The sequence below is a fragment of the Budorcas taxicolor genome, chromosome 11 (genome assembly GCF_023091745.1).
Source record: "Budorcas taxicolor isolate Tak-1 chromosome 11, Takin1.1, whole genome shotgun sequence".
Taxonomy (NCBI): domain Eukaryota; kingdom Metazoa; phylum Chordata; class Mammalia; order Artiodactyla; family Bovidae; genus Budorcas; species Budorcas taxicolor.
Genome location: NC_068920.1, coordinates 141,329,718 through 141,354,395, shown reverse-complemented (window position 1 = coordinate 141,354,395; position 24,678 = coordinate 141,329,718). Strand labels below are relative to the sequence as shown.

The following is a 24,678-nucleotide window of genomic DNA, read 5'->3' as shown; positions in this document are numbered from 1 at the left end:
TAACTTCTCCCCATAGTGATTGCATTATTTCTGTCACATAAAAGGAATTAAAAAATCCTTTTAAATCTATTTAAATTTGGAAGGAAAGAATTTTATGGCCTCCTCCAAGTCCTTTTGATAATTTCTAGAGATAAGCTTCTTCAAAGTGTAAGAAGCCTTTTAGAACTACCAGTTCTCAAATCACAATATTGAAGACTTTAGCTCTTGGATGGCTTAGGGTTGTTAATAAAATATAGCTCATGACTTGAGAAAAAGCCTGTTGTGGGGCAAACAAGGACAATTTAAAAATGAAGGCAGAGAGAAAGAGGAGTCTGGAAATGTGCAATTTGATAGTGAAAACTGGAACATTTTATACAGAAAAGACTATCTTGAGTTTACAAGAACTTTCAGCCAAAAAAGACACTCTCTAAAGGCAATTCTGGGACATCAGACAAGGGATGAGCTAGAGTGGTGAAAATACAGCCCTAGGAACTTGATGAGACCTAGGAAGAAAAATTCCCTTCTTTGGAATTTGACCTTCGAGCTGGAGCAGACAGAATGGCCAAGACCTTTCTATTTGCTGAGTAAGAGGTACATGTAGGTGTTAGTCAGGGTGGAGGTAACCAGCAGTGACCAGGATTTTGGTACTGGATATATTAATGTACTTAATTAATATAAATAGTTTAATTAAATCGATCTACATTATACAGTATTATTTAATTGGTCATTTACATTGTGATGACTAATTACCCTTACAGACCTTTCAAATAGCAAACATCTAGAAGTTCTGTCTGCTTATTGATAACTGAGCAGCACCATCACTTTGCCAACAAAGGTCCATATAGTCAAAGCTATGGTTTTTCTAGTAGTCGTCTATGGATATGAGAGTTGGACCATAAAGAAAGCTGAGCGGCTGAAGAATTGATGCTTTTGAACTGTGGTGCTGGAGAAGACTCTTGAAAGTCCCTTGGACTGCAAGGAGATCAAACCAGTCAATCCTAAGGGAAATCAACCCTGAATATTCACTGGAAGGACTGATGCTGAAGCTGAAACCAATAATTTAGCCACCTGATGCAAAGAGCCAACTCACTGGAAAAGACCCTGATGCTGGGAAAGAGTGAGGGTAGGAGGAGAAGGAGATGATAGAAGATGAGATGGTTGGCTGGCATCACTGACTCAATGGGCATAAATTTGAGCAAACTCTAGGAGATGGTGAAGGACAGGGAAGCCTGACATATTGCAGTCCATGGGGTTGCAGAGTTTGACATGACTCAGCAACTGAACAACTGATAACTGATAACTCAAAGTACAAAATCAGGTATAGACTGGGTCTATTCACTAGGTTTCAGGAATGGATCAGCTGAGCTCTCCTTTACCATCCTTCTAGGAGAACTTTGATTAACAACCAAATTTCTGGTTGGTATGAATCATGTGCAATTCCTTACCAGTTGTGTTCCTTTTGACAATCACACAGATGCTTACTCATTTTTTTCATGTATTTTGACTCTCAGCATTTATTTAATTAGGGTCTCTCTCTCCATTTCTTCTCTCTCAAAGGCCCCTTTCTTTTTCCTTCTTTCCAGTTTTTGTCCATTATAACTTGTCTATGTGTCAATTTACAGAAAAATTATTCTTATTCATTTCCCTTTGTGTTTTGTATATAGACTCATAGAAAGTCTCTCCTGGGGACTCTGACCCATTGAAAACACATACAATTAGGTCTTAGGTGATCATCCTAAGAGGTTCAGGGATTAAAAGTAGTGCTCTAGAAAAGTTTCAGTGTTTAATCATTAGGAGAGTTGCTTTAGAGTTTAAATTGCCTGAAAAATGTGCTTTTATGGAATAGGTTGTTAATTTTGCCAAACACAGAAAGTGCTACTACACTGAAGAGAAAAAATAAAAGAGCAAGTAAATGCTCTTTTACTTCTTAGCATCCTTGAATAAGTAGGTCTCATGCATCTCTAAATATGTCATGCATCTCTGTAGTTTATGCCTTTTTAAATAATGGGAGTCTTTGTTGAAGTGCATGGAGCTGTACCAAGAGGAGTTCATTTTGGATGTTTCAGACTTTGGGTATATGAAGAAATGGAGGCTTAGAGAGGTGAAGGCAATTGGTGTGGTTTCCTGATCCCCAGAGCAGACATTTAGCAAATATTTATGTGCAGCAAGCATCTAGAGCTTCCCTGGTGTCTCATATGGTAAAGAATCTACCTGCAATGCAGGAGACCTGGGTTTGCCCCTGGAGAAGGGAATGCTACCCACTCCAGTATTCTTGCCTGGAGAATTCCATGGACAGAGGAGCCTGGTGGTCTATAGTCCATGGGTTGCAAAGAGTCAGCCACAACTGAGCGACTAACACTTAGCACAGCAAGTATTTATGACTGTGCTTATTACCCACTCAACCTTGAACATCATATGAAAGAAGTGTATTTTTAAATATATGTACCAAACTTTAATTTTCATTTCACACTCAAAACTTCTGTACAAAAAGAGGCAAAGCAGGCAAAAAAATTACAATGACTTCAGCAAACAACATATGACAATTTTTAAACAGCTTTGTGTATGCAACAGCCTTTATAGATGTAGTGGGAAAATTGGGTTCCAAAGTTTTTGTTTCTTTAAGACAAAATTCCAATGTTTATTATTAACATCTACAAAAATTTGTAGCTGTCTGGGATACAAGATTGAATGAGAAGTCTCTGATGTCTACTGCACAGTTAGATCCCAAGACTGAGTAAGCTTCATTTTTCTTTTGAAGAAGCATAAAATTATTGTTACTTAAATGTGATGATGTATTAAAAACCTCAGTTTACCATTAATATCTTGATACAATGGTGATGACTAGGAGCAAACACCGATGAAGCCTGATATTAACTAATAGTTAAAGGATAGTATCCAGGAGTTTCTTTCTGGTTCTTAATTAAAACTCCAGCTCCAATGGGTCACCACAATTCAAAACATTGTCACTTTATTTTTAAACTAATGCCTAGTGGCACATAAAATGTTTCTGAGAACACAATTATAATGCCAAAGTAGCAGTGCATCTAAGGAATGTAATTTTCACCTTGTCACTTGCCCAAAAATAAATATCTGAGTAATGGAGTACACTTTCATTTGAAAACTATGAGACCTCAAATATGAAATATAGCTAACATTGACATGGATACCGTGGCTAGCACTTTCCCCTGAGCAGCTTGTGGGTCCTGGACACACATGCATGCGGCACACAAAAATGTGATTGTTCAAGGACACCTGAAGGACAGTCTGTTAAAGGAATCTGTCTCCCACTACAGCTCTGGAGTGGACCCAAGGCCACCACCTGTTAGTGATCACAGACATTCAGTTAACCTGTCCTGCTGCTAACCAGAGGCAATAGTTCAGGCCCTGGGCTTTTGAGAATCCATGTACTGGTGAATCTTGGCTTTGAAACAAGGTGGCCTGGCTAAATTGGGGCAGGCCGCCAGCTCCTCCCCCCATATGTTTAGTCCCACTTGTGAGAAAGTCAAATTAAAAATTATAAATGTGCTCAACCATATACTCTGCAAGTCCTTTCTCTGATATGGGCGGAAAATAGACCCCATGACAATAAATATTGAGTACTTCTACATTTCTAGTCTTGACAGTTGTTGCCCAAAGACAACATGTGGCTTCCAAGTATAAGAAGCTGAGTATCTAATGAATTTGTTCACCCAGTGTTATCCCAGCTTCTGGCTTCTTCTAGGGTTTTTAGAATCCCTAGGTTTGGAAAGGTCTTTGAAAGCCATTTAGTGCATTTCTGTTATTGTGACAGAACCCTCATCCAACCAGCTGTACTTGTTCAGCTTGAAAAGCTCCAAGGAAAAGGGCTTTTCCCCTCTTTGTTGACTGACCGTCATTTAGATATAGACCAGGGAATCCATTCTGCCACTGAATGGATTTGTTAAAAATAAAACCTAAGTATGTCTCTCCTATTCTTAGAGGACTCAAGGGACTGCCACCTGGCTACCAAAATCCAGAAAGTAATGGGTGTGACAGCTCATTCCTTGGGACAATGTCATCAAACCCTGATATACCCAAACCCAACTTCTGGAATTATCATTCCCTGGGCAACTCTCTGCTTCCATCAGAAGTAGGCAAGCAATTGTACAGGCCAGGTTGAAGGTTTATTTAAAAGTGTCCAATATCACCCTATAGTATGTATGCATAGGCCACGTGGTGAAAAGAAAAGGACATGGAATCAGGAATGAGGCATCCTGGGTTCTAGTCCTACACAGGGGTGATGCTGTTTGACTTCATCCTCACTGGAGACCAGAATAGAAGATTTCCAAGATTCCACTCTAAACTCTGATCTGCAGACAGAATAACCCTTGTCATATCGTTAATCATCAAGGCAAGGTGGGCTGATGCTTACCAGATTCTATTTACAAAGGAAGGATGCGAGAGTCAGTCTTCTTATTGGCTCATGTTCTTATAGGAGTATTGGAGGTTATCTATTTTATTTGCCCATTTTATAGATGGGGAAAGTGAGACACAGAGAATTTAAGTGAATTTTCCAAGTTCACTCTGAATCAACAAGTCTAGGATTTAATCCCAGTACTCAGGCCAGAGCTTATACATTGTAACAAGCTGACAGTTAGGTCCTGGAGGAGCTGTCTTTTAAATATCAGATAATCAGAAAATAAACATCTCCCCTCTAAATTCCCCAAGCTTTCTGATAACTAGTTAAGTTCTAGCTAGATCTTTGCTGCCACATGAATGATCCCCAGAGGCCATGGCTCCTATTAGGAGGAGTTGTGTGCCCAGCACTCCACAGACAACTGGAATATTAGCAACTTCACCCACAATTTTAGCCAGAGCTCCACTTCCCTGATCCTGGAGACAGAGGGTTGAAGCAGAGAGATGACTGTCATTGTTGCTTGGATGTCCTTCTTCCCCACCTGTCCCCACTTCCATGACAGTCACCAGCCCAGCCACAAGAGCACATCTTTCTATTCTCCGTTCTCCTCCACAAACTGATGCAAACATGCTGATCTTTTTCCTCTTGAAAAATGGAAAGGGAACGTTACAGGGTATAAATCAAAATAGGAAGAGAGAATGCTGATAAATAAAATAGGTGCAAACAGAAAAGTTGCGTGGGTGCTGTGCCTTCTGAGGAAAGAGGGTGGTGTGCTGAATTCCAGACACTGGGGTTTGTATCTCCGCGGGCATTTTCTTTTCTGGGATTCCCCCTCACTCTCTCTCAGTATAACGGTTGTGTTTCTTGTAGCTGGGCTGACCCAGGAAACCAAACTCTTCATGTTTCTCTAACTATACTTCCCAGAGAGATCACACATCTAGAATTAAAACCTGACCACAAACTGTTGGGAAGTTCTGATTGTTACAGGTATAAGGAACTCCAGAAGCAAAGATCAACGTCTCCAAATTCTGCCTTTTGGAGAAGGGGTTTTTGTTTTAGACATTGAAGGTAAGGCTCTCCAGTCAATTTATGATCTCTGGGTTGAGTCAGTCAGGATACAAATTAAGGTCCATATATTTCAGTGACAAGAAGGAAACGGTTATGTAAATACACAAGTATTAACATCAATCTGTATTAAATTATGTAAACATATACATCTTCTGAGGTCAGTTCAAAGATCCTCTTCACTGAGCAAGGCTTTACTGAAGCATCGCTCGAATCTGTTTGGAAGTCGATTCATCATTCAAGTGCTTTGTAGTGAACCTGGATGGAGAGAAAATGACAGCAGTCAGTGTGCAAACAGTGTGCTCTGAGAAAGCTTTGATCAGAGTTGTCAGCTCATCTTTGGCTTGGGAGGCACAGCTGATATTTAGAAATCAAACTTGGAATCTGTTCTTTACACAAAGAGCCACACTTCAGTGCCTAGCTTAGTCTCAGATTTAATATTCGATCCTTCCTTCCAAAGAAGTTTATATTTTGGTTATTAAACAAATAGATCTTCTACCTAATCAAATAATTACATGAAGGAGATACAAGCAATCTTGTTTTCCAGGGAGACAGATTTCACGTGCTTGAGTGCAGGCTCTTGGCCACCTAGGGCACACCTCCTGAGTCACCGATTGTACAAGGTTGGTTTGCATATAGCAACACTGTTTTTGTTTGATTGCTAAGTCGTGTGTGGCTCTTTTGCCACGCTATGGACTATAGCTCACAGGCTTCGCTGTCTATGGGATTCCACAGGCAAGGATACTGGAATGGGTTGCCATTTCCTCCACCAGGGATCGAACCCACATCTCCTGCACTGGCAGGAGGATTCTTTACCACCCAGTCACCATGACAACATTATCCAACTCTCTAGTTGCTGTTTCCTCAGTTTGTGAGAGTGCTTATCCTCATTACCACCGCAAGGAGGCACTAAGGCAGACCCATATACGAAAGAGAAGTGGTGTAAAGTGTGTCCTCACATTTACTGGTCATGAAAAGGAAGGAAAGGAGAATTAACATGTAATAAAATCTTGACCGTGTTCTAAGCAGTCTGTGGGAGTTTTTATTTCACTCACACTCACACTAACTCTTTGCAGGACAGGTTATTACTTCCATTTTACAGATAAGCAAACTGAGATTTACAGATGTTAAATGACCCATTCCAGATGACAAATACAACAATGCATGATTTATGAGCAATTTGTGGTTTCTGATGTGGATCCAGGTCTGGCTGCCTCAAAAGTCTGTACCCTCTGACTTCATCACAGTGCCCAGAGGAGACACAAAATGCCAAGAACCCAATGGAATTTGCAGTCTGCCACAGTGTCCTGGTCTCTAAGCCTTGCTTAACTGAATGACATTGGACTTCCCTGATGGTCCAGTGGTTAACCTTTCAATGCAAGGGGCGCAGGTTCAATCCCTGGTCGGGGAGCCAAGATTCCCACACACCTCGTGGCCGAAAAACCAAAACATAAAACGGAAGCAATACTGTCATGAATTTAACAAAGACTTAAAATGGTAAGCATCAAAAAAATCTTAAAAAAAAAAATATCAGAAGCCAAAAGTTTTTTTAGTGAGTGTGGAAAGTCTGCTTTCTATGAAATGGGAACCAATGGAGAAAAACCTTGGTTTATGCACAGAATTTGAAAGACTCTTAGGTTAATGCTACATCTGTTCTGAAGAATGGTGACTTAGCAGCTGCACCAAAAAGGATCAGCCTCAGTGTATAATTTATTCATGTCATGTGCATCTGAGTTTCTTCCTTTATTAGATGGGGATAATAGATCTTACCATTCTGACTTGTGATGATTAAATGAGAGCATGAAACATACATGTTGTACATCATAGAGCATCACTGCTCCATTTCACTTATTGAACATTCACTACATGAATGGTATTGAGAGGAACAGAGGGAAATCAACAAAGAGTAAGACAGCAGGGGCCATAAGCTTTTCCAGATGGCAATCCAATCGGCACGATGCAACAAACTATATAGATGTGTCACAGCTAAACAAATGAGAATCCTGCCCCTGCAGTGGATTAAGTTCACGTGTCCTTGGGAAGAGCAGGTGCTTCAGCATGGCTCGGGAGCAGTGAGGAGCTGTCAGGAGCACTGGCCAGATACAAGGGCATCCAGACAGGGGAGCAGGGTTCTCAGTGTTGGCAACTGCCCAGATGCCTCATGCAGGGACCTTCAGAACAAACCCACAAACCTAAAATGGATGCCTGAGCCCCTATCCTAGCGATTACAGTTCATCTGGTCTGGGTTGGACCCAAGCATCAGTGTTGGCAAAAGCTACCCACCTAATTCTCATATGCAGCCAGGTCTGGGGAGCAGGGGTGGAGGGGGAAGTGAGACCCAGGAGGCTTCTTCTCCTGACAAGTCCCCACCAACCACAAAGCAGTGTGGCCAGGATCTGGTCTTTGATCTGCAGGGTCACCCAGACCAGGGTTTAATCTTGGCTCAGCCATCTGTTGTGAGAACTTTTGCCAAGTGAGTTGACTTCTCTAAATTTCAGTTTCTTCCATCTGTGAAAAGGGGATGATAAAAATGGGGCTGACCTCAACATGTGTTAACAGACGTAAGAGGTTAAGCTTGGTGTTTTTAGCCCTTGGACCCTAGCAGCATCTAAATTAGCAGTGGACCTGAAGGGTTGCTACCCCACAGGGCTGAAGCTCACCTGAGGGCATTCAGTAGCCCCTCCACACTGTCTGGGGCCTGTTCCTTCAAAACCTTTATGCAGCCTTTCATCTAGGAAGAGAAAGTACAAGATTTGGTTAATAGCTTAGCAATTCTGCCCATCACAGTATCTGTCCATAACAATATCTGCCTGTAATAATACCACATTGTTTGTGTTCATAGAAACCATACATTGAAATGACCAATAAACCTTCCTCCTCCATCGGGCCGGTGAGTTGCTTCTGTGGGTTTCTAGAAGCTTCTGTGTCAGTTTTCATATTATACCACAATAAAATATCTTCTGTGTCTGGCGTCTGGGGACAAAGACTTGAGATTGATTTTCTTGTCTTGTACACCAGAGCCAAGAGCAGAGCTTCTCTAGTCTGTGCTCAGGGGAGGCTGACCAAATGAACTGCAAACCTGATCATTTTACACCACTCTTCTGCCCAGAATGCATTTCCTCCTTTAGTTGTTTGACTGGTAATCTCTTTAAAATTTTTTTAGGACTCAGCTGGAGCTCACCAACACCAGGAAGCCTCTTCTGATCTCTTACCTTCACCAGGTAGAAGTAACCACCACATATTTGTATCCCTGATAGTACACTGGCATTTCTCAGAGAACATTAGAGATTTTAGTGCTCAGGTTAATTTGTCTCCCTCCCTAGGCCAGGGGAGGGCCAGTAAAGGACAACAGTTAGGAATATGAAGCACATGGAGGCAGAATGCCTGGGTTTCATCCATCCTTCTTTATTTAGAATCTTCATAAACCTGGGTAAGTTTCTTAGCTTTTTGAGTCCTTGCAATGTAATTTATTCATCATTTGGGAAATACATGAAAGGTAAATCTACATCTCAATAGATCACGTTATATTACTCATATATGGGAATTTTTTTGGCAAAGAATAAAAATTCTGGAAAGAATACAGTCATTTTAAACTCATAGATATCCATGTACTGACTGGGTAAACAATACTAAGGACCTCTCTTACAATGGTCACTTAGAAAGTGTTTTTGTAGGTTGAAAGCTTTTTCCCAAAGACTTGATAAAGCTTATTGGATTGATGGGGGCAGCCAGAAGCACAGGGCTGAGAATCATTTGCGGGTATGTTTAGCCTCATCCCAAAAGAATGTCGTGGTAAATCAGAGATGCCTGTCACAGGCGCAGGATGGGGGCAAGCACAGGATGAAGAGATTCAGTCCCTCTCCCAAGAGAGCTCAGAGCCCAGTGGGAGAAGAGAGACAAACAGCTCCTTGTCATCCTTTGATATGTGGTCTTGTAAAAAGTGCCCAGGGAGAAATGGGGACACAGATTAGGAAAGAGGCAGAAGTGTGGTGGATACTCTACGGGAATTTCTAGTACGATCTCAGGCTGGGGTGTGAATAACAAAACACAGAGATGCATTCGAGATCAGATTCAACATGCGTTTAACAACATGTTCAGGACTTGAGGCCTTGACCTGTGGAAAATACCCTTGATAGGTGTTCAACAGTCTAATAATGTGGTTAATACTGAAAGGGATCTGAGGAAGCAGAGCTGGAGACAGGAGGGCCAGTGGGAGCCCCTGCGAGTGAGGGTGTGAGTGATGGTGTGAGGGAGGGCGTGCGTGAGCGTGTGAGAGCGGCCGTAGGCACAGAGGGTCAGGGCGAGATGAGTGGATGTGCTGAGGTCCAGGCCACAGGACTCGGTGGCTGAGGTGTGAAGGTGAAGAGCGAAGACTGGTCCTAGGTTCTGCGGAAAAACCCCAGGTTTGGCTTTGACCCCGAGTTGAAAGGAGGTGAAATACCTGAGACAGGAGCCCAAGAGGAGGAGCAGGTGTGTGTGAAAGTGAGAACCTTTGATCTGAGGCCGGCCATAGCTCAGGTGTCCAGAGGAGGTGGGGTCTGGGATTCCGGGTGAGGTGTGAGCTGGGGACCGGGTTTAAAGAGTGATTCCGTATTGGATCGCTCCATGTAGTTTTAAGCAAATCAGTTGAAAATGCCACCTCACTCCAGCCTGCATCCCTCACACCCACGAACAGGATCTGTTCTCTCACTGATGAACATCCCTCTGGGCCACCATGACTGCTGGGATGAATCCTCTGCCCGGAGTACTCTTCCTTCTCTCCGTCCAGATCCACCTGGAACATCGCCCTGTTTCTCTGCCTCTCTGCAGAAGGAATTTCTCCCTCATCTGCGTGTCTAGAGCTCAGCACTTCCATCTTGGGCTCCAGAACACGTCCTCTGTAAGGGCACGTTCTCTGTAAGGCACAGAATCTAGTTCATTATCTGCTTCTTGGCAGCTGATGCTGATACCCCGAGGGTTTGTAAACCCCATGCCTGTAGCTGCTGACTTTGAAGCAGGCTGGCATCTGGAAGGAGGGCCTTTATGTCATCAGAGAAGAATGGCCCACCATGTAGTCTATATCCTGTGCTCTATAAACCTGAGACTTTCTTAGAGACATGGGTGAGCTGCAATACAAGCAAGCCGCTCTTAGTGAGACCGACATGAACAGACCTCATCAGGAATGGGGAGGGTTAGAACTAACATCATATAACGTTTACAGCCTCCACAGAAAGAGTCAGTGGATGACAAGAAGGACGAGCTTTTTTTTAAAGCTTAAGGCTACAAGACATAATGGTACGCAGTGTATTTTTAAATATTGACTCTCTGACAAGTTAACAAATGGCTGTGGTAAATGAGAACGTCCTATGAGTACTAGGTAATAAATTCAATCCATATTCAAATGATATTCATGGGTTATTAATAGAGCTATTTATGCTCAATCTATAGCATAAAAATGGTAAAGCCTCACAAAGAATACAGTAAAATATTTATTGGTATGGAAAAAACTCTGTAATATACTGTTCTGCTAATTAAATATGTTTTTAAATAACAATTATAGCAGGGTGCTAATCTGTTAAGTATTAATACATACACACAGACACCCAAACATCTATGTAAAATGAAGGGACAAACATATGTGACATAGTGATGATACATGACATCCATGGTGAGGTTACCACACACGTGTTTAATTTTCTGTATATTAATTTCCTTTATTTTTCCCAAATTTTTATATGAATATTTATTTTCTTGAGAAATAAAAAGAGTTATATTAAAAATAAGGAAGACTCTATGGAGAACTTTGGCTAGCTATGCTAGGAAGCCAGAACCTCAAAATGAGTAAACTGAATTGCATTATGAACTGATAAGTTTTCTTACACTCTTTAGACTCACGGCCCCTGTGGGTGTCTGGACCTTCTGTCTGCACAGAACCAGAGCCTCAAAGATGCTGCTGTCTATGCATGAATAAGCCTAGATTGTGCATGCCCTTACTTAGCTGTGTCAGAATAAGTTAGTACCAAAAGGTCCTATTCTGTACTTAAAGGGTTTTAAATTAATACAGGGATACACTGCTGGGTGCTGCTGCAGGCAAACTCTGGGCTGAGAGGAGTGTCTTTATCTCAAAATCAACAGGAAATCACTTGCACACCACCATCATTTGCTTTCCAATCGTATTCATTCACTAAGCAAAAATTTTAGGAGCATTATGCTCTATAGACCAAAGACACTGTTAGGCAATGGAGTGGGCATCAGGTGTATAGATCCTGGTCTCTGCTCTTCTCAACAAACTCAGAATCTGTGTTTGTTGTTTAGTCACCAAGTCATGTCCAACTCTTTGTGACGCCATGGGCTACAGCCCGCCAGGCTCCTCTGCCCATGGGATATCCCAGGCAAGAATACTGGAGTGGGTTGCCATTTCCATCTCCAGGGAATCTTCCCTACCCAGAGTTCAACGTGTGTCTCCTGCACTGCAGGCAGATGCTTTATTGTGGAGCCACCAGGGAAGCCCCAGAGTCTGTGAGGGAGTCAGAAAATCCAAAATGGCGAGCGCTCTGGGGCCAGAGGAGAAGCAAGGCTCTGCTCCGTGCACGGTGCGGGAGATGTGCTCCACATGAGGGGACATGTGAGGAGTGTCTTAAAGGAATCCCCCTACCAGAGAAGAGAGTGGGCCCTCTGTGCAGGGCTCAAGCATAGTCCAAGGACAAGAAAAGCCATGAGAATCAGGTAGTACTCTCTGCTGGGCAATGGGACAGGAAGTTGGAACATTGTTTGGGATTTGACTATGGAGTCTTGTAATCCAGTTATCTCCTAATGCTTTTCACATTGAGACACACATATACAAATAAATATGTATATGGCACATGGATAAACTGAAGGGGCAGCTAGCAGCTAAGTGACTGTTCACCTCTCAGCCCCTCTGCAGGCTGAGGGGATCAGCGTCTCCACCTCTCCTTCTGTGCCTTTGAGGCTGGATGTGTTTGTTGTATGCCTGTGAACAGGACTGGACTTTTTGCTATGAGGAGAGATGCCCTGATGGATTTGCAACAGGGAGAGCTCACTCATGGGCAGTTGGTGGGGGGTGGATGGAGGGGAGGGAGAGAGAGAAGCAAGGTCTGTTTGGCGACATTCACAAGCCCCTTGGGAAATCACCTATCATAACTGTTCTTACATCGATCTTGGATGTCTTGCAGAAAGCTCCCACGGGGTGCACGTGGTCGTAGAGGATGATGACCCCCACCATGACCCTCATGCAGAACATCAGCGTTTCTTCACTGGTAAACCTACTCCTGTATTCCCTGGAAGAGAGGAGAAAGGGCAGAGGTGTTACTTCTGTGACAGAGTCCGTTTGTTTTTGGCTCCACAACTCGCTAGTTTAGCCTCCTCCAATCCTCTCTTGAGAACAATCCTAGACCTGCAAGAACCAGATTAATAAGCTCTTAAAGAAACTGGTGATGATAATTCTCCTTGAATCTATCCAATCAATGTGAAAACAAGGTAAATTGCAGGGCAGTAAATTCTCTTCTCTTCTGCCCTCAGCAAGCCAGCTCATCACGTACATAACTCCCCCACCCATCAATCATGAATATTTTATAGCAGGTTTCTCTGGCTGCCCTAGATTATAGAGAATAATGGCTTCATTATGGAGAAAACGAATCAAGCTCATTTCTATAGAGCAGCTACTGCGTCGCCAGTCAGGGTAACTTCCTTTGTTAAGATACAGGCTGCAGATTGAATTAGATTGGCAAAGATACCTAAAAGAGATTACATACCATTCATTGGGTTGAGAGTATTTGTGGAGCTTGAATTCTGTTCCCTTACCTTGACAGGGTCATTGATGATTCAGATAATTCAGGTCAATTCTAGAGGCTTTCTTAACATCAACTTCATTCTGACTTGGCTCCACAATGATGACGATTACTATTTCCATCTTGGAATAAATATTAACTTAAATACAAATGAAATATCTGAAAGGAATGCCATCTCACATTTGAACAGAGCATCACATTTTAGAAGGCACTCTTGACGCCTTTGGCACTCCCAAACTTTCTGCCTTGTAGATGGCATTATGGGGATCTCATCAGGTGAGGAAACCAAGGTCAGACCACTTGTCAGTGGGCACAGAAGGGGCTACAAAATAAACAGAATAAGGGGAAACCTGACACTGGAGTGAAGATTTCCTCATTACCATACTGCCTCACCTCAACAACTCAAGCATTTTTTAAATCTAGCAACTAATGTAAGTACAAAGAAACTGCCACATGCCTGACAGAGAGGTTTTCATTATCATTTTCACAATAGTCTTACCACTTCTACTCTTGGTTTTAAATATTCTCTCAAATCTTTTCTCCAGTATACTTATAACAATACCCATTTAACTCAATCCACCATTTGATGTGCACACAACTTCTGCATCTTTGATTCAAGTTTTGATTCTGCCATCTAACAAGCCATGCGATCTTTGGAGAGATGTCAGTTAACCAATTTCAGCCTTGTCTTCCTTAGCTTTAAGATGGGGATAACTACACCTATTGCCAGAGTTCTTTATGAAATTAATTCAGGTAATATATAAGGAAATGTTGACGTGCTAACCCAAATGTTAGAAGCTCTCATCACCACCATCATCATTGTTAGAGATACATGAATTCTTGACATGGATACACCTCTGATTTAACTTACGGAGTTTCCAGCATGACTTTACAAACGCTTGTCATTGTACTGAGGCAGTCTGTGGTGTTCTCTATTGGCAGGGTTTTGTTCTAAATAGGAGACACAAAGGGTGTTAGCCTGTTAGCAGCTTTTATGGGCAACTGGGCAGAAGGCACTTTGTTGCTCAGTATCACTTACTTCGGAGACAAAGTGCATGGTGGCATTGCTGAGGGTTTTCAGCATCGGCGTGGCTTCTGCATAGAACAGGGACATTCGATTGGCCATCTCATTGTTGACTTCATTCTCAATGTCTAGCTGATGAAAAGAAGATGAGAAGATGCGATTGATAAAGAGATGGTCAACATTTCAAATTGTGGCTTCTGGAAAATGAATCCCAAAGGCTCTGTCTTCTCCCTGTGCCCCTCCTGACGCAGAAATTAAAAGAGATCTGGAACCTGGGGCTGTCGACCCAGGAGATCCAGGGACTCACATGCATGTTGTTGATGCGATTGCGACTGATGGTCCTTCTGTAGTAGCTGAAGTCATTCTGAATAGCTGGATTCCTCATCTGAAGTTCAGAAAAGAGGAAAGAAGGTCATTTCTCAGCATCAGAGGGGGGTTACGCACCCGAAGTCCAGGCACTATATTTTGCACAGATACCAGACTTCTCTTTGTTACCCAAGAATCAAAACAACTTTGGGTTAAAAATAGACTCAGAGCTTCATTATTTAAGAATATGCCCTATTTTTACCCTAGGCTAGATTTTAGGGAAAGCATACTTGCTTCCAAAGAGGAACAGACACTTGAGATGTTTTCTCTGGTTGCATTTGGCAGATTTTGAATTTCCACACACAAACCACCATCGTAAATCACTTTGACCACAAGGAGTGTGAATTCTTACCACATCACACGTCTCTTGAGGAAAGGAGCTACTTCCCTCATCTTTTTTCCCGACCCCACAGCCCTGCAAAGCACCTGGGTATGCAGGTGCTCAGTATGAATCTGTTAAATTGTCCAAGCACACATGGCCTAACCTTCAGCTCATCAAATCGAAGGGTGAAATGCAGAATTTCCGCAAATTCCTTGGCCAGGGCCTGCTCCCGCTCCAGGTGCTGGGTTGGTGTGTAGGGTGGACAGGTCAGAGATTCCAATAAACTCTGAAGAGCTTTTTCTAAAAGTCAAAGGGATACATACATATTTGAGGTGGACCACAGAGATTTTTCAAAAAGCCCAATTTGCAGCCCCAGTTGACATTTTCAGAGATAACCTGTGTGAGCCTTTCCTCTCCACCTTCCCCCCGCCCTGCCCCCGCCGAACAGTGTGAAATGTGATGTATGTGGATAAGGAGGAAAAGGAACCCCCCTGCCGTCCATGCCTGAGAAGGCTGCCTCTACTGCAGAACTGACCCGTGGTCCCAAAGCTCAGCTGGACCCTCCCATGTTCTGTTGTCCCAAATCCTAACACTGTAGAAAACCACAAATAGGATCATGTCCATGGGACAGCCATCTATGACCCAGGATGAGATGAGGTGGACGTGAATGCATGGGTTAAATTGCTTGCTTTGCAGGGAGAGACTTCTAGTCCACACCAGCCCTTCTCTGCAATGACACTCTTAGCAAATCGCAGGAATATTTTTCTACAAACCTGCTGCCATATCTACCTCCCTTACTATCCTGAAAACAGTCTCATTACTCTCACTTGTCTGTTTCTAAACCTTCCTTCCTGCTTTTTCTTCAATATATTTTTCTTGGCATCAAGTCATTTTATCAATCCTCTAGAGAAGAGGTAGGCAAACTATGGTCCACAGGCTAAATCTGGTCCACAGTCACTTTTTTTTTTTTTTGCAAATAAAGTTTTATTAAAACACAGCCATGCTTCATTAATATTTTCATTCTGTGCCACAATGGCAGGGCTGAGTGGCTGTAACAACGATAGGATAGCCCACAAGCCTAAAATATTTATTATCTGGCTCTTTACAAGGGTTCGCTGGTGCTGACTTTATCATCCCTAGAGGCCTTTTACAGTCTCTTTCTGACGACATCTACTAGCATTTTCTATCTACAGAAACACGCTGTCTTCTGAGGCAGCCCACTTGACCTTGGTGGATCTTTTTCCATCTGCTGAGCTGACACTTGGCTCCTTATCATTTCAGTTCAAGGGGTCTAGACACAAACTTTGAGGAAACTGAGAAGTCAATTCCTCTTCAACCTGAGAGTCTTCAGGAGCTCTTCTTGAAAAACTGGTTCAGTTCATTGAACTATTCCCTTGGAGTCTCAGTTTCAAGTTCTCTCAACATCATAGCTATTATTCCCTCAGGGTACTTCACTTTCTCTGTTTAATTCTTAAAATGTGGCACTCACTTATGGCAGAAGTAGAATAAACATAACCACACACTTCCTAAAGGAAATCAACCCTGAATACTCATTGGAAGGACTGATGCTGAAGCTGAAGTTCCAATACTTTGGCCATCTGATGCAAAGAGCCGACTCTTTGGAAAAGACCCTGATACTGGGAAAGGTTGAAGGCAGGAGGAGAAGGGGACGACAGAGGATGAGATAGGTGAATGGCATCACCAACTCAATGGACACGAGTTTGAGCAAACTGCAGGAGACAGTGAAGGACAGGGAAGCCTTGCGTGCTGCAGTCCATGGGGTCACAGAGACTCGGACATGACTGAGCGACTGAACAACAATAAAACCCCCTTCCTCATTCTAGACATTTCATACGTTTTAACCAGTGAAACCTCAGATAGCTTTACTGTTGGGGGAGGGGTTATATCATATCGGTGGTCACATGGAGCCTACTGTCAACCAGACTTGATTTTACTCTGACCTCTGCAAAGCCATCCTGTACCTGCACAGGGTTGTGTTTTTTGTTCTTTTTTTAAGCTTAAGAACAGAACGTTATATTTGTCTTTCTTGTATTTTGCTATATTATTGAGTTGGCCAAAAAGCTCGTTTGGGTTTTTCTGTGCTGTCATCTAGAAAATCCGAATTAACTTTTTCTGGTCAACCAAATAAATTTAACACATGATTCCAGCCAACCAACTTCTCTTTGGGTTAGGAGGTAACATGGATTTTCCAACTTCTCTGTCCTTTGGAAATGTCATCAGACAGGGTAATACAGTCAAGAATAGAACTTAGCTGAGAACAAAACCAAAGGGAGACCCATTAGTAAAGACACTCGAAACATGCCAATAAATGCAGCGGAGGAAACTCTGAGGCATGTTGTCAGAAATGGACATGACTGCTGTTTTTGTATCTGAGTGGCCTCTGATGATGCACAAGAGTGGATGTGGGGCAGTTTCCAATCTCCGAGCTTTTCCTGCTACTTTCTCAAACACCGTCACAGAGTTTCACAAGAGGGACCTGAAAATCATACATACATACTCACCTAGCCTGATGGAAAACTCATAAAATCTCTTCAGCCTCACGACCAAAGGACACACTGCATTCCAAGCTTTTTCCTGAAGCTGAATGTCATTGGGATTTTGGATGGCCTGCCAAAACATGATGGAATTGTCTGCTTAAAAAGAAGCGGCAGGCTCCACATCAAAATGACTTAAGATTGAGAAAGAATTTGAGGTTTTTTTAAAAAATCCCTGCTGTTTTTTGCTATTGTGTACTGCCTCAATCAGTTCATGGAAGTGTTGTCCAAGATGCTCAATTAGGATGGTGATTTTAGCACTTGGACATAAGGCAAATGGCTCAACAATTAGACACCATGTCATTTGACTCGCTTCTCGTATCTTCAGTGCAAAAAAAAAAAAAAAATGCATGTCTAATTGGAAGCAATTCAGATCTCCTCCATGACCATTTGATTCTTCTAAAGTAGAGCTAGTGCTCATTATGAAGTACAGATTCTATAGATGTTTTCCTTTCTCTATAATATGTATTACATTCCTGGCAGTCTGACTGAGATGGTACCTAAATTACCTAAATTAAATGGTGACACTTAAGTAGAAAAATAACCTCTTAATAGGCTGCTACTTTCTTTGAAACACTGTTTCGCCTGGGTTTCAGCAGTTTGAGGATTATGATGCTAGCGGCATTTTATTGTTGTTGCTATGTCTTTTTTTTTTTTTTTCCAGAAAATGGTGATGGCAATGTGTGTGTGTGCCGATACTTTCACAAAACTAATTATTTCAAACAAAAGGAGTGTGAAGTTTCTTGCCTTGAAGGCATGACAAACTCTCAAAAGCCACACTGCCAATTTTTTTGTTGTTGTTTTGGTCACTGTTTTCATTTTCCTGCACTTATTATTTTGATCTTACACGTCATTTCAGGATGACAGACAAGCAGGCTCCTTAAGGGAGGTTGTTTATGTCTCTTGATTGTGATAGTCATGAAACCTGCCAAAAATCATTACAAAATGTTGGAAAGTTCACATACACCCAGACCTCATGACTCATATTTCAACTACCGTTCACAGATTTCATATGTATGTTTCTCTTATACGAAGCAACATATTGACAAATTATTGTTTAAATGTGAGTCCCACAATTTCAAATGTATGTCAGAGGAGAGAATGGCTTGCACTTTACATGGTGCACAGCACTATGTGTTCAGATCAGTGGACTCGAATAAAAGGGACCATTCATACATTTTTAAGGACACATTACCCTCCTTGTTCTTCTTGGTATGCTAGGAAAAACTAGGGCTATTACTTAATCTTGCTGTGTGTGTGCGTGTGTGGGTTTCCCTTCTCCACCAAGGGCGTTGTCAGCTTAGTGTTATTATTGGCATACATCTCGGATCTCTGGCCCTGCGCCCTTGTACGCCTGCAGGTCTGCGAGGATGCTCTCGGAATCCTGGAGCACGGCGCTGATCTGGTTCCATACTTCCCTCTCTCCTTCTGTGGGCTGGGCATCTAGGCAGACAGGAAACCAAGAGACACAGAGGCTTGTGTTTATAAACAGCCTGGGAAGAGGCTCGGCATTCAATTCTACCCGCTAGACAATCCTATGTGACTCCTGCAGGCATGGTATTTCCTCTTTAACATAATAAGGTGCTAAGAAATGAAAACTAACAGAGGATCTGGCCATTACTCAGTTCAAAATAGTTACAAATATTTCACTCATATCTAACAAAGCTTGTTGGAATCATTGTGCATGCGCCGTCGCTCAGTTGTATCTGATTCTTTGAGACCTCATGGACTGTAGCCCACCCGGCTCCTCTGTCCATTTGATTTCCCAGGCAAGCATATTGGAGTGGGTTGCCATTTCCTTCTCCAGGCAATCTTCCTGACCCAGAGATCAAGCCCATGTCTCCTGCAGTGCAGGCAGATTCTTTACCACTGAGCCACCTAAAAAGTCTATGGAATCATTGTAGGCACCCCTTTATTTGTATAGATCACTTTTGTTTCTTTTTTTGCACATATACTATGTGTCACATGGTACACGGGGTGATAGGAAGAATAAACATTACCTTTTGGGATCCAATTCTAATATTTAATAGAAGCTATTGTGACTGAAAGTCTGTGAATCTGAGTCTGGATGGGAAAGTAGTCCCTCTTATATTCACATACTAAAAAACACTTAAGATTTTCTGTAATTAATCCTTCAGAGCTATGGCATAGATGTATCTTTGCAGAACACAATGATGTAGAAAGCAATGGAGTTCCTTTTTGAACATGAGCTCAAGAAGTGCAGAGAGTTCATTTTAAAGACTCCTGTACTGTTCATCTTTGGTCGTAACCATGAAACTTATCCACAAAAATAAGTAATGCATTTAAACTTAAATACTGAAGAACAAATTCTAACAGTCACAGAGACATCCACTTAGTTCCTCAATGAATTCCAACTTGTTTACATTCCTGGAGCCAATGTATGTTCTTGCCTGCAGGAATATTTTGTGAGGGCTGGTGGGTGGAAGTTGAATGGTGATAAAGATAGGGTCTTATTTATCTCACAATGCCTATAAAATAGGTTTCTTGCCCGGGCTAGTTAGGAAATTAATCTCCATCTAAAACAAAGGCATTGCTAATACAGGAAGAGGACAGATGTCATCTCCTAACATCTGTTTTCAAAAATCCAAGTCCTAAGGGACTGACTTCTCCCAGCAGACTTCACTAATGAAAGGGTACCTGCATGTGTGCTCATCCCTTCAGTCATGTCCCACTCTTTGCAACCCTATGGACTATAGCCCGCCAGGCTCCTCTGTCTACAGGACTCTCCAGGCAAGAATCCTGGAGTGGGCTGCTATGCCCTCCTCCAGGGGAATCTTCCAAAGCAAGATTCAAACTCGCGTCTCCTGAATTACAGGCTCATTTTCTTCCATAATTGGTTAGGCTAATTGTAAGTCCTAGGCTTTGCTGCTTTTCTCTGTCAGGGAACAGAATCACCTTTTCTTCCAGCTATTAATTAAGCCCTAGGTGTTGACTGCACAGTCCCTGGCTTCTGGGCCAGGCTGCTGTAAGAGTCTAGAGGACTCAAATCACAAGTAGCATAAACTTCCGAGATAGAAAGTACCAGCTGGGAGAAGCCCTAATCTGTCTGTCTTGGTTTTCAAATGAGAAAAGGACCATGTAACCCTAAGTGACATGTGGTTTTGGCCCATATCCCTAAGTTCATAATTCACCCCACTTTGATCCCCTAGCTAAAAGAACAGATAGGACTAATAAGTGAGAATCTGATCCACAAGACTGTAAGATTCAGACCTTATTTGTCTCATTTGACACTGTATCTCCAGGATCTAACACAGTGCCTGGCACACAGCAATGGCAGTAGAAAAATGGGCTGAATGATTGAAACATAGTCAAAGCTACGACTTTTCCAATAGTCATGTATGGATGTGAGAGTTGGACCGTAAAGCAGGTTGAGTGTCAAAGAATTGAGGCTTTCAAATTGTGGTGTGGAGAAGACTCTTGAGAGCCCCTGGACTGCAAGAAGATCAAATCAGTTAATCCTAAAGAAAAATCAAACCTAAATATTCATTGGAAGGACCGACACTAAAGCTGAAGCACCAATACTTCGGCTATTTGATGCAAAGATCCTGATGATGGGAAAGATTGAAGGCAAAAGGAGAGGAGGTGACAGAGGATGAGATGGTTAGATAGCATCACTGACTCAGTGGACATGACTTTGAGCAAATTCTGGAAGATAGTGAAGGATACGGAGGCCTGGCTTGCTGCAGTCCATGGAGTCGCAAAGAATCAGACACAACTTAGCAACTGAACAGCAATTCGTACTGTTTTGTGATGGTTTTTCTGCTCGTCTTTGAATACCAAGCTATCTGAAGATAGGGCCTGGATGCTTGTCCTCAGGGCTCTCATATGCCCTGAGGAGAAACTTACTAAACGTGTCATGTCTGTCTCAATGGACAAATGATGAAATTGATCATGTGACAGAGAACGTGAGTGTTGAGAAGTGGTGAAAAAAATAAAGACCTTACTGCCTCCAGATCCTCTCCTCCGTCTTGTCTCCTGAAATGGCTTTACCACTGTTGCATGTCTCACTGTCACTGTGAAAATAATATGCATTTACCTACAATCAGACTGACTATTCACACTTTAGTTAATGTGTTTTTAAATCCTCCATCATTTATCTATGGCCTCAATGTTTTCTCAGTGTGGTTAACACATTAATAGAATATTGGATGCGTGCAAAACTGCATTAATGTTACTCTCCTAACTCTAAAGCGGTTATTTCACTCTCTGGAATAGTCCTTTGAGAGACTTTGGGGTCTACACTTTTGGCATTCTCCAAATTGAGATTCAGTTGGTCACCATGCTTTTAAAATGTATTGTGTCTTCAGATGTCAAGGAGAGACATCTTGAAAAAGACCCAGAAGAATTAGTGATTGGAAAGGTTACTATTTAACCTATCAGCAACCTCCTAGAGCATTTGCTGAGTGAACAGGAACTCTGAATTAAGGCTTCTGTTTTTCTATTTTTAACACAAAGATTGATCTTAAGTCAAAGGTACATACACACACTAATAATAATGATGATGATGGAAATGGGTCCCTGTTTCCAGTTGTAGCCAGTGAATTATTTAGTGACGTTTCTTCTAAGAATCACATTCTAAATTCCTAATCATCACCAGTTATTTCATCGAAATTGAGCAGAATGGTTACAGAAAGCTGGACTGTTCCTGTCTAACAATGAAGCTGTTAAAAGTGCCTGTGATTTACACAGGCAATTTCAGAAACGAACACTTCTAGGAGCCCTGGAACAAGCCTCTCCAGGCCTTTCTCCAGGCAGTGATTTAAACCCCTATTCTAGCTGTTGTGGAAAGAATGAAAATGTATCATGTGCCCTGTGACCTTGAATACATACATTTATTGTCAAGAATTTGCTGAATTCCAAGTGCCTAGAATTTTTAATGGAAAAAGCACCATCTTATCAATTAAGAAAGTTCAACAGTATTCATTTTGTTTATAGGGGACCTATTTATCCTCCTTTGACTCAATTTCCCAGTGACAGTGGATATTAACTGTCAGCATTTTAGAGTCACAGGGGTCAGGGGGAGGTTTCGTGCTGAAGGACTGTGATATTTACTGAGAGCAGAATTCTCGGCATTCCACTGTGCCTGTGCCAATGCAAAGCAAGGTGGCCACCAGCTTTGTTTGTCAGAAAGGAACATCTTCCGTGAACATACCCCAGGGCACAGGCGGCAGGGCTCAACCATGAGCAAGGCTGTCAAATCAAAGAGTTCTTATCTTTGTAAATCAGCCAAGGATGCACTCTGTCTCCACAAGCCCCGGGAACACACACACCTACCCCTAAAGACCTATTCAAGACTGTGTGGAAAAGCTGACAGAGAATCAAACAAATTAACTGAAGAAAATGTGAATGGACGACAATTTATTTGGAGATGTCTTTGGCTTTGAAGGAAGCCCTGGCATTTCATCAGTAGGATACCTCCCTTTCTCTGCACCCACCAGCTGCTGTATAAGCACCAGAGAAAGGCAGAGCAGGAAGGGTTTGCCAAACCATAAATTAAATCTATAGCTCTCCTTCTCCACCCACTTCCTCATTTCACCCTTCACCCCTGCAGGATAAACTAGGAAGTGTAATAACTATCTAATATTAACATTATATGTCTGTGTGTGTGTGTGTGTGTTAGTCTTTCAGTCAGGTCAATGCTTTAAGACCCCGTGGACTGTAACCCACCAGGCTCCTCTGTCCGTGGGATTCTCCAGGTAAGAACACTGATGTGATGTGGGTTGCCATTCCCTTCTCCAGGGGATTTTTCTGACCCAGGGATCAAACCTGGGCCTCCTGCATTGCAGGCAGATTCTTTACCATCTGAGCCACCAGGGAAGCCCTGATATGAACACTGGGGGATGTAAAAGTGGAAACGATTTATAGCACGATACTAACTGCTTACAAAAAAACAATCTAAAATTGCAAAGGTCTGTCAGAAGACGTAAGCGTGACGGGACTGACATATTTATTTATACAGGAACATCAGTCATCCTATGCCAGAGCCCTTTGCCAAGGGACAGTCAGATGAGGGACTGCAAAAAGCAGGGAGGTTTAAGACACTTGAAGGCTTGTTTATTTCATTCACTTGCTGAGGCATCCCTGTGATGTCATGGGGGGAAGAGAGAGCTCCAGGGATGTAATTTTTGAAGAACCAGATCCTATCATAAGTTTTCACTCACTCAATATGAGACCTCAGGGCAAGCCAATTAATCTCTCTTGGTCTCAGATGAATTCTTGGTAGACGGAGGGGAGCTAGCAAGAGCCTCGTCTCCTCCCTATAAGGTCCTGTGGGGGTCTGTGACGTGTAGGACCATAAACAGGATGTTGACAGCTGAAAAGCACTTGCAAAGCGCAAGTGCTAGAAACTGAAAGAATCTCTGAATGAATCCCTGCCTTGGCATAAACAAGTTGCTTCCCAGGTCTGTTCCGTTCCTTTGCTTTTTGTTTGTTTTGGTTTCATTTGTAAAGTGACCAAAAACATCTTTTATTGTCCTCCTTTCCCTTTCCAAGATTATCTAGCCTCCTATGCACAACCACAGCAGATGTGAGAGTACCAGAGAGCGGGAGATGAAAGAAGAGATCAGTAGCAGAAGTATTCTGCATCCCCCAAAGAAATTCCAGCCGATTGCATAATCTGACACGCACCCACACCCTTGCTTTAAAGAGTAGGCAACTGTAGTTGTTTCCAGTCAAAATACGCAGAGCCTTTCTGGAAGTACCATGGCTTGGGAGCTTTAGAATTTCCCTCTTGACTAATGCCATCAACCACCATTATGGTTTTTGGCATTCCTATTATGCTCATAAAGGTGGATTTTTCTTATAAGAAAATCACTTTTCAGTTACTATAGCCTAAGAAACATATCTTCATCCCAGCCTAGAACCTGTACTTCTTTTGGCTAGTCCATCACTTTCTCTTTGTTCTAGCTATTACAGATTTTTTCTCTGCTACCTGTACTATTGTCTCGTCATTGTGCTTGCATCTGATCTCCCCAATAGTTACATACTCCTTGAAAAAGAGTCTGTGCTCTTCTAATGTTCCTGTACTTATGTACCTTATGTCATTCCCCCTCATGACCCTCTGCTCCTCTAAGACCCGACCCCCACTTTTGCTGGTCCTGCCTGAAGCTAGGATACAGAAGACACTCTGCAGATAGTTACTGAATTAGCATCAGTGAAGAAGCCAAGGTTCCTAAGCTTATGCT

General features: G+C 42.4%; 1 protein-coding gene across 1 annotated transcript in view; it reads right to left on the bottom strand.

The window, feature by feature from the left end:
• Positions 1-5,568: 5,568 nt before the first annotated feature.
• The window catches only part of CYRIA (CYFIP related Rac1 interactor A), a 56,123-nt gene continuing 37,013 nt past the window's right edge, over positions 5,569-24,678 (bottom strand). The window contains exons 3-11 of the mRNA XM_052649107.1: positions 18,795-18,916; positions 17,441-17,546; positions 15,082-15,218; positions 14,538-14,615; positions 14,246-14,362; positions 14,078-14,157; positions 12,570-12,696; positions 8,080-8,150; positions 5,569-5,677 (exon numbers count right to left, since the gene is read on the bottom strand). Coding sequence (XP_052505067.1) covers positions 5,614-5,677; positions 8,080-8,150; positions 12,570-12,696; positions 14,078-14,157; positions 14,246-14,362; positions 14,538-14,615; positions 15,082-15,218; positions 17,441-17,546; positions 18,795-18,916 — 902 coding nt within the window. The 3' untranslated portion in view covers positions 5,569-5,613. The remainder of the gene's footprint in view (positions 5,678-8,079; positions 8,151-12,569; positions 12,697-14,077; positions 14,158-14,245; positions 14,363-14,537; positions 14,616-15,081; positions 15,219-17,440; positions 17,547-18,794; positions 18,917-24,678) is intronic.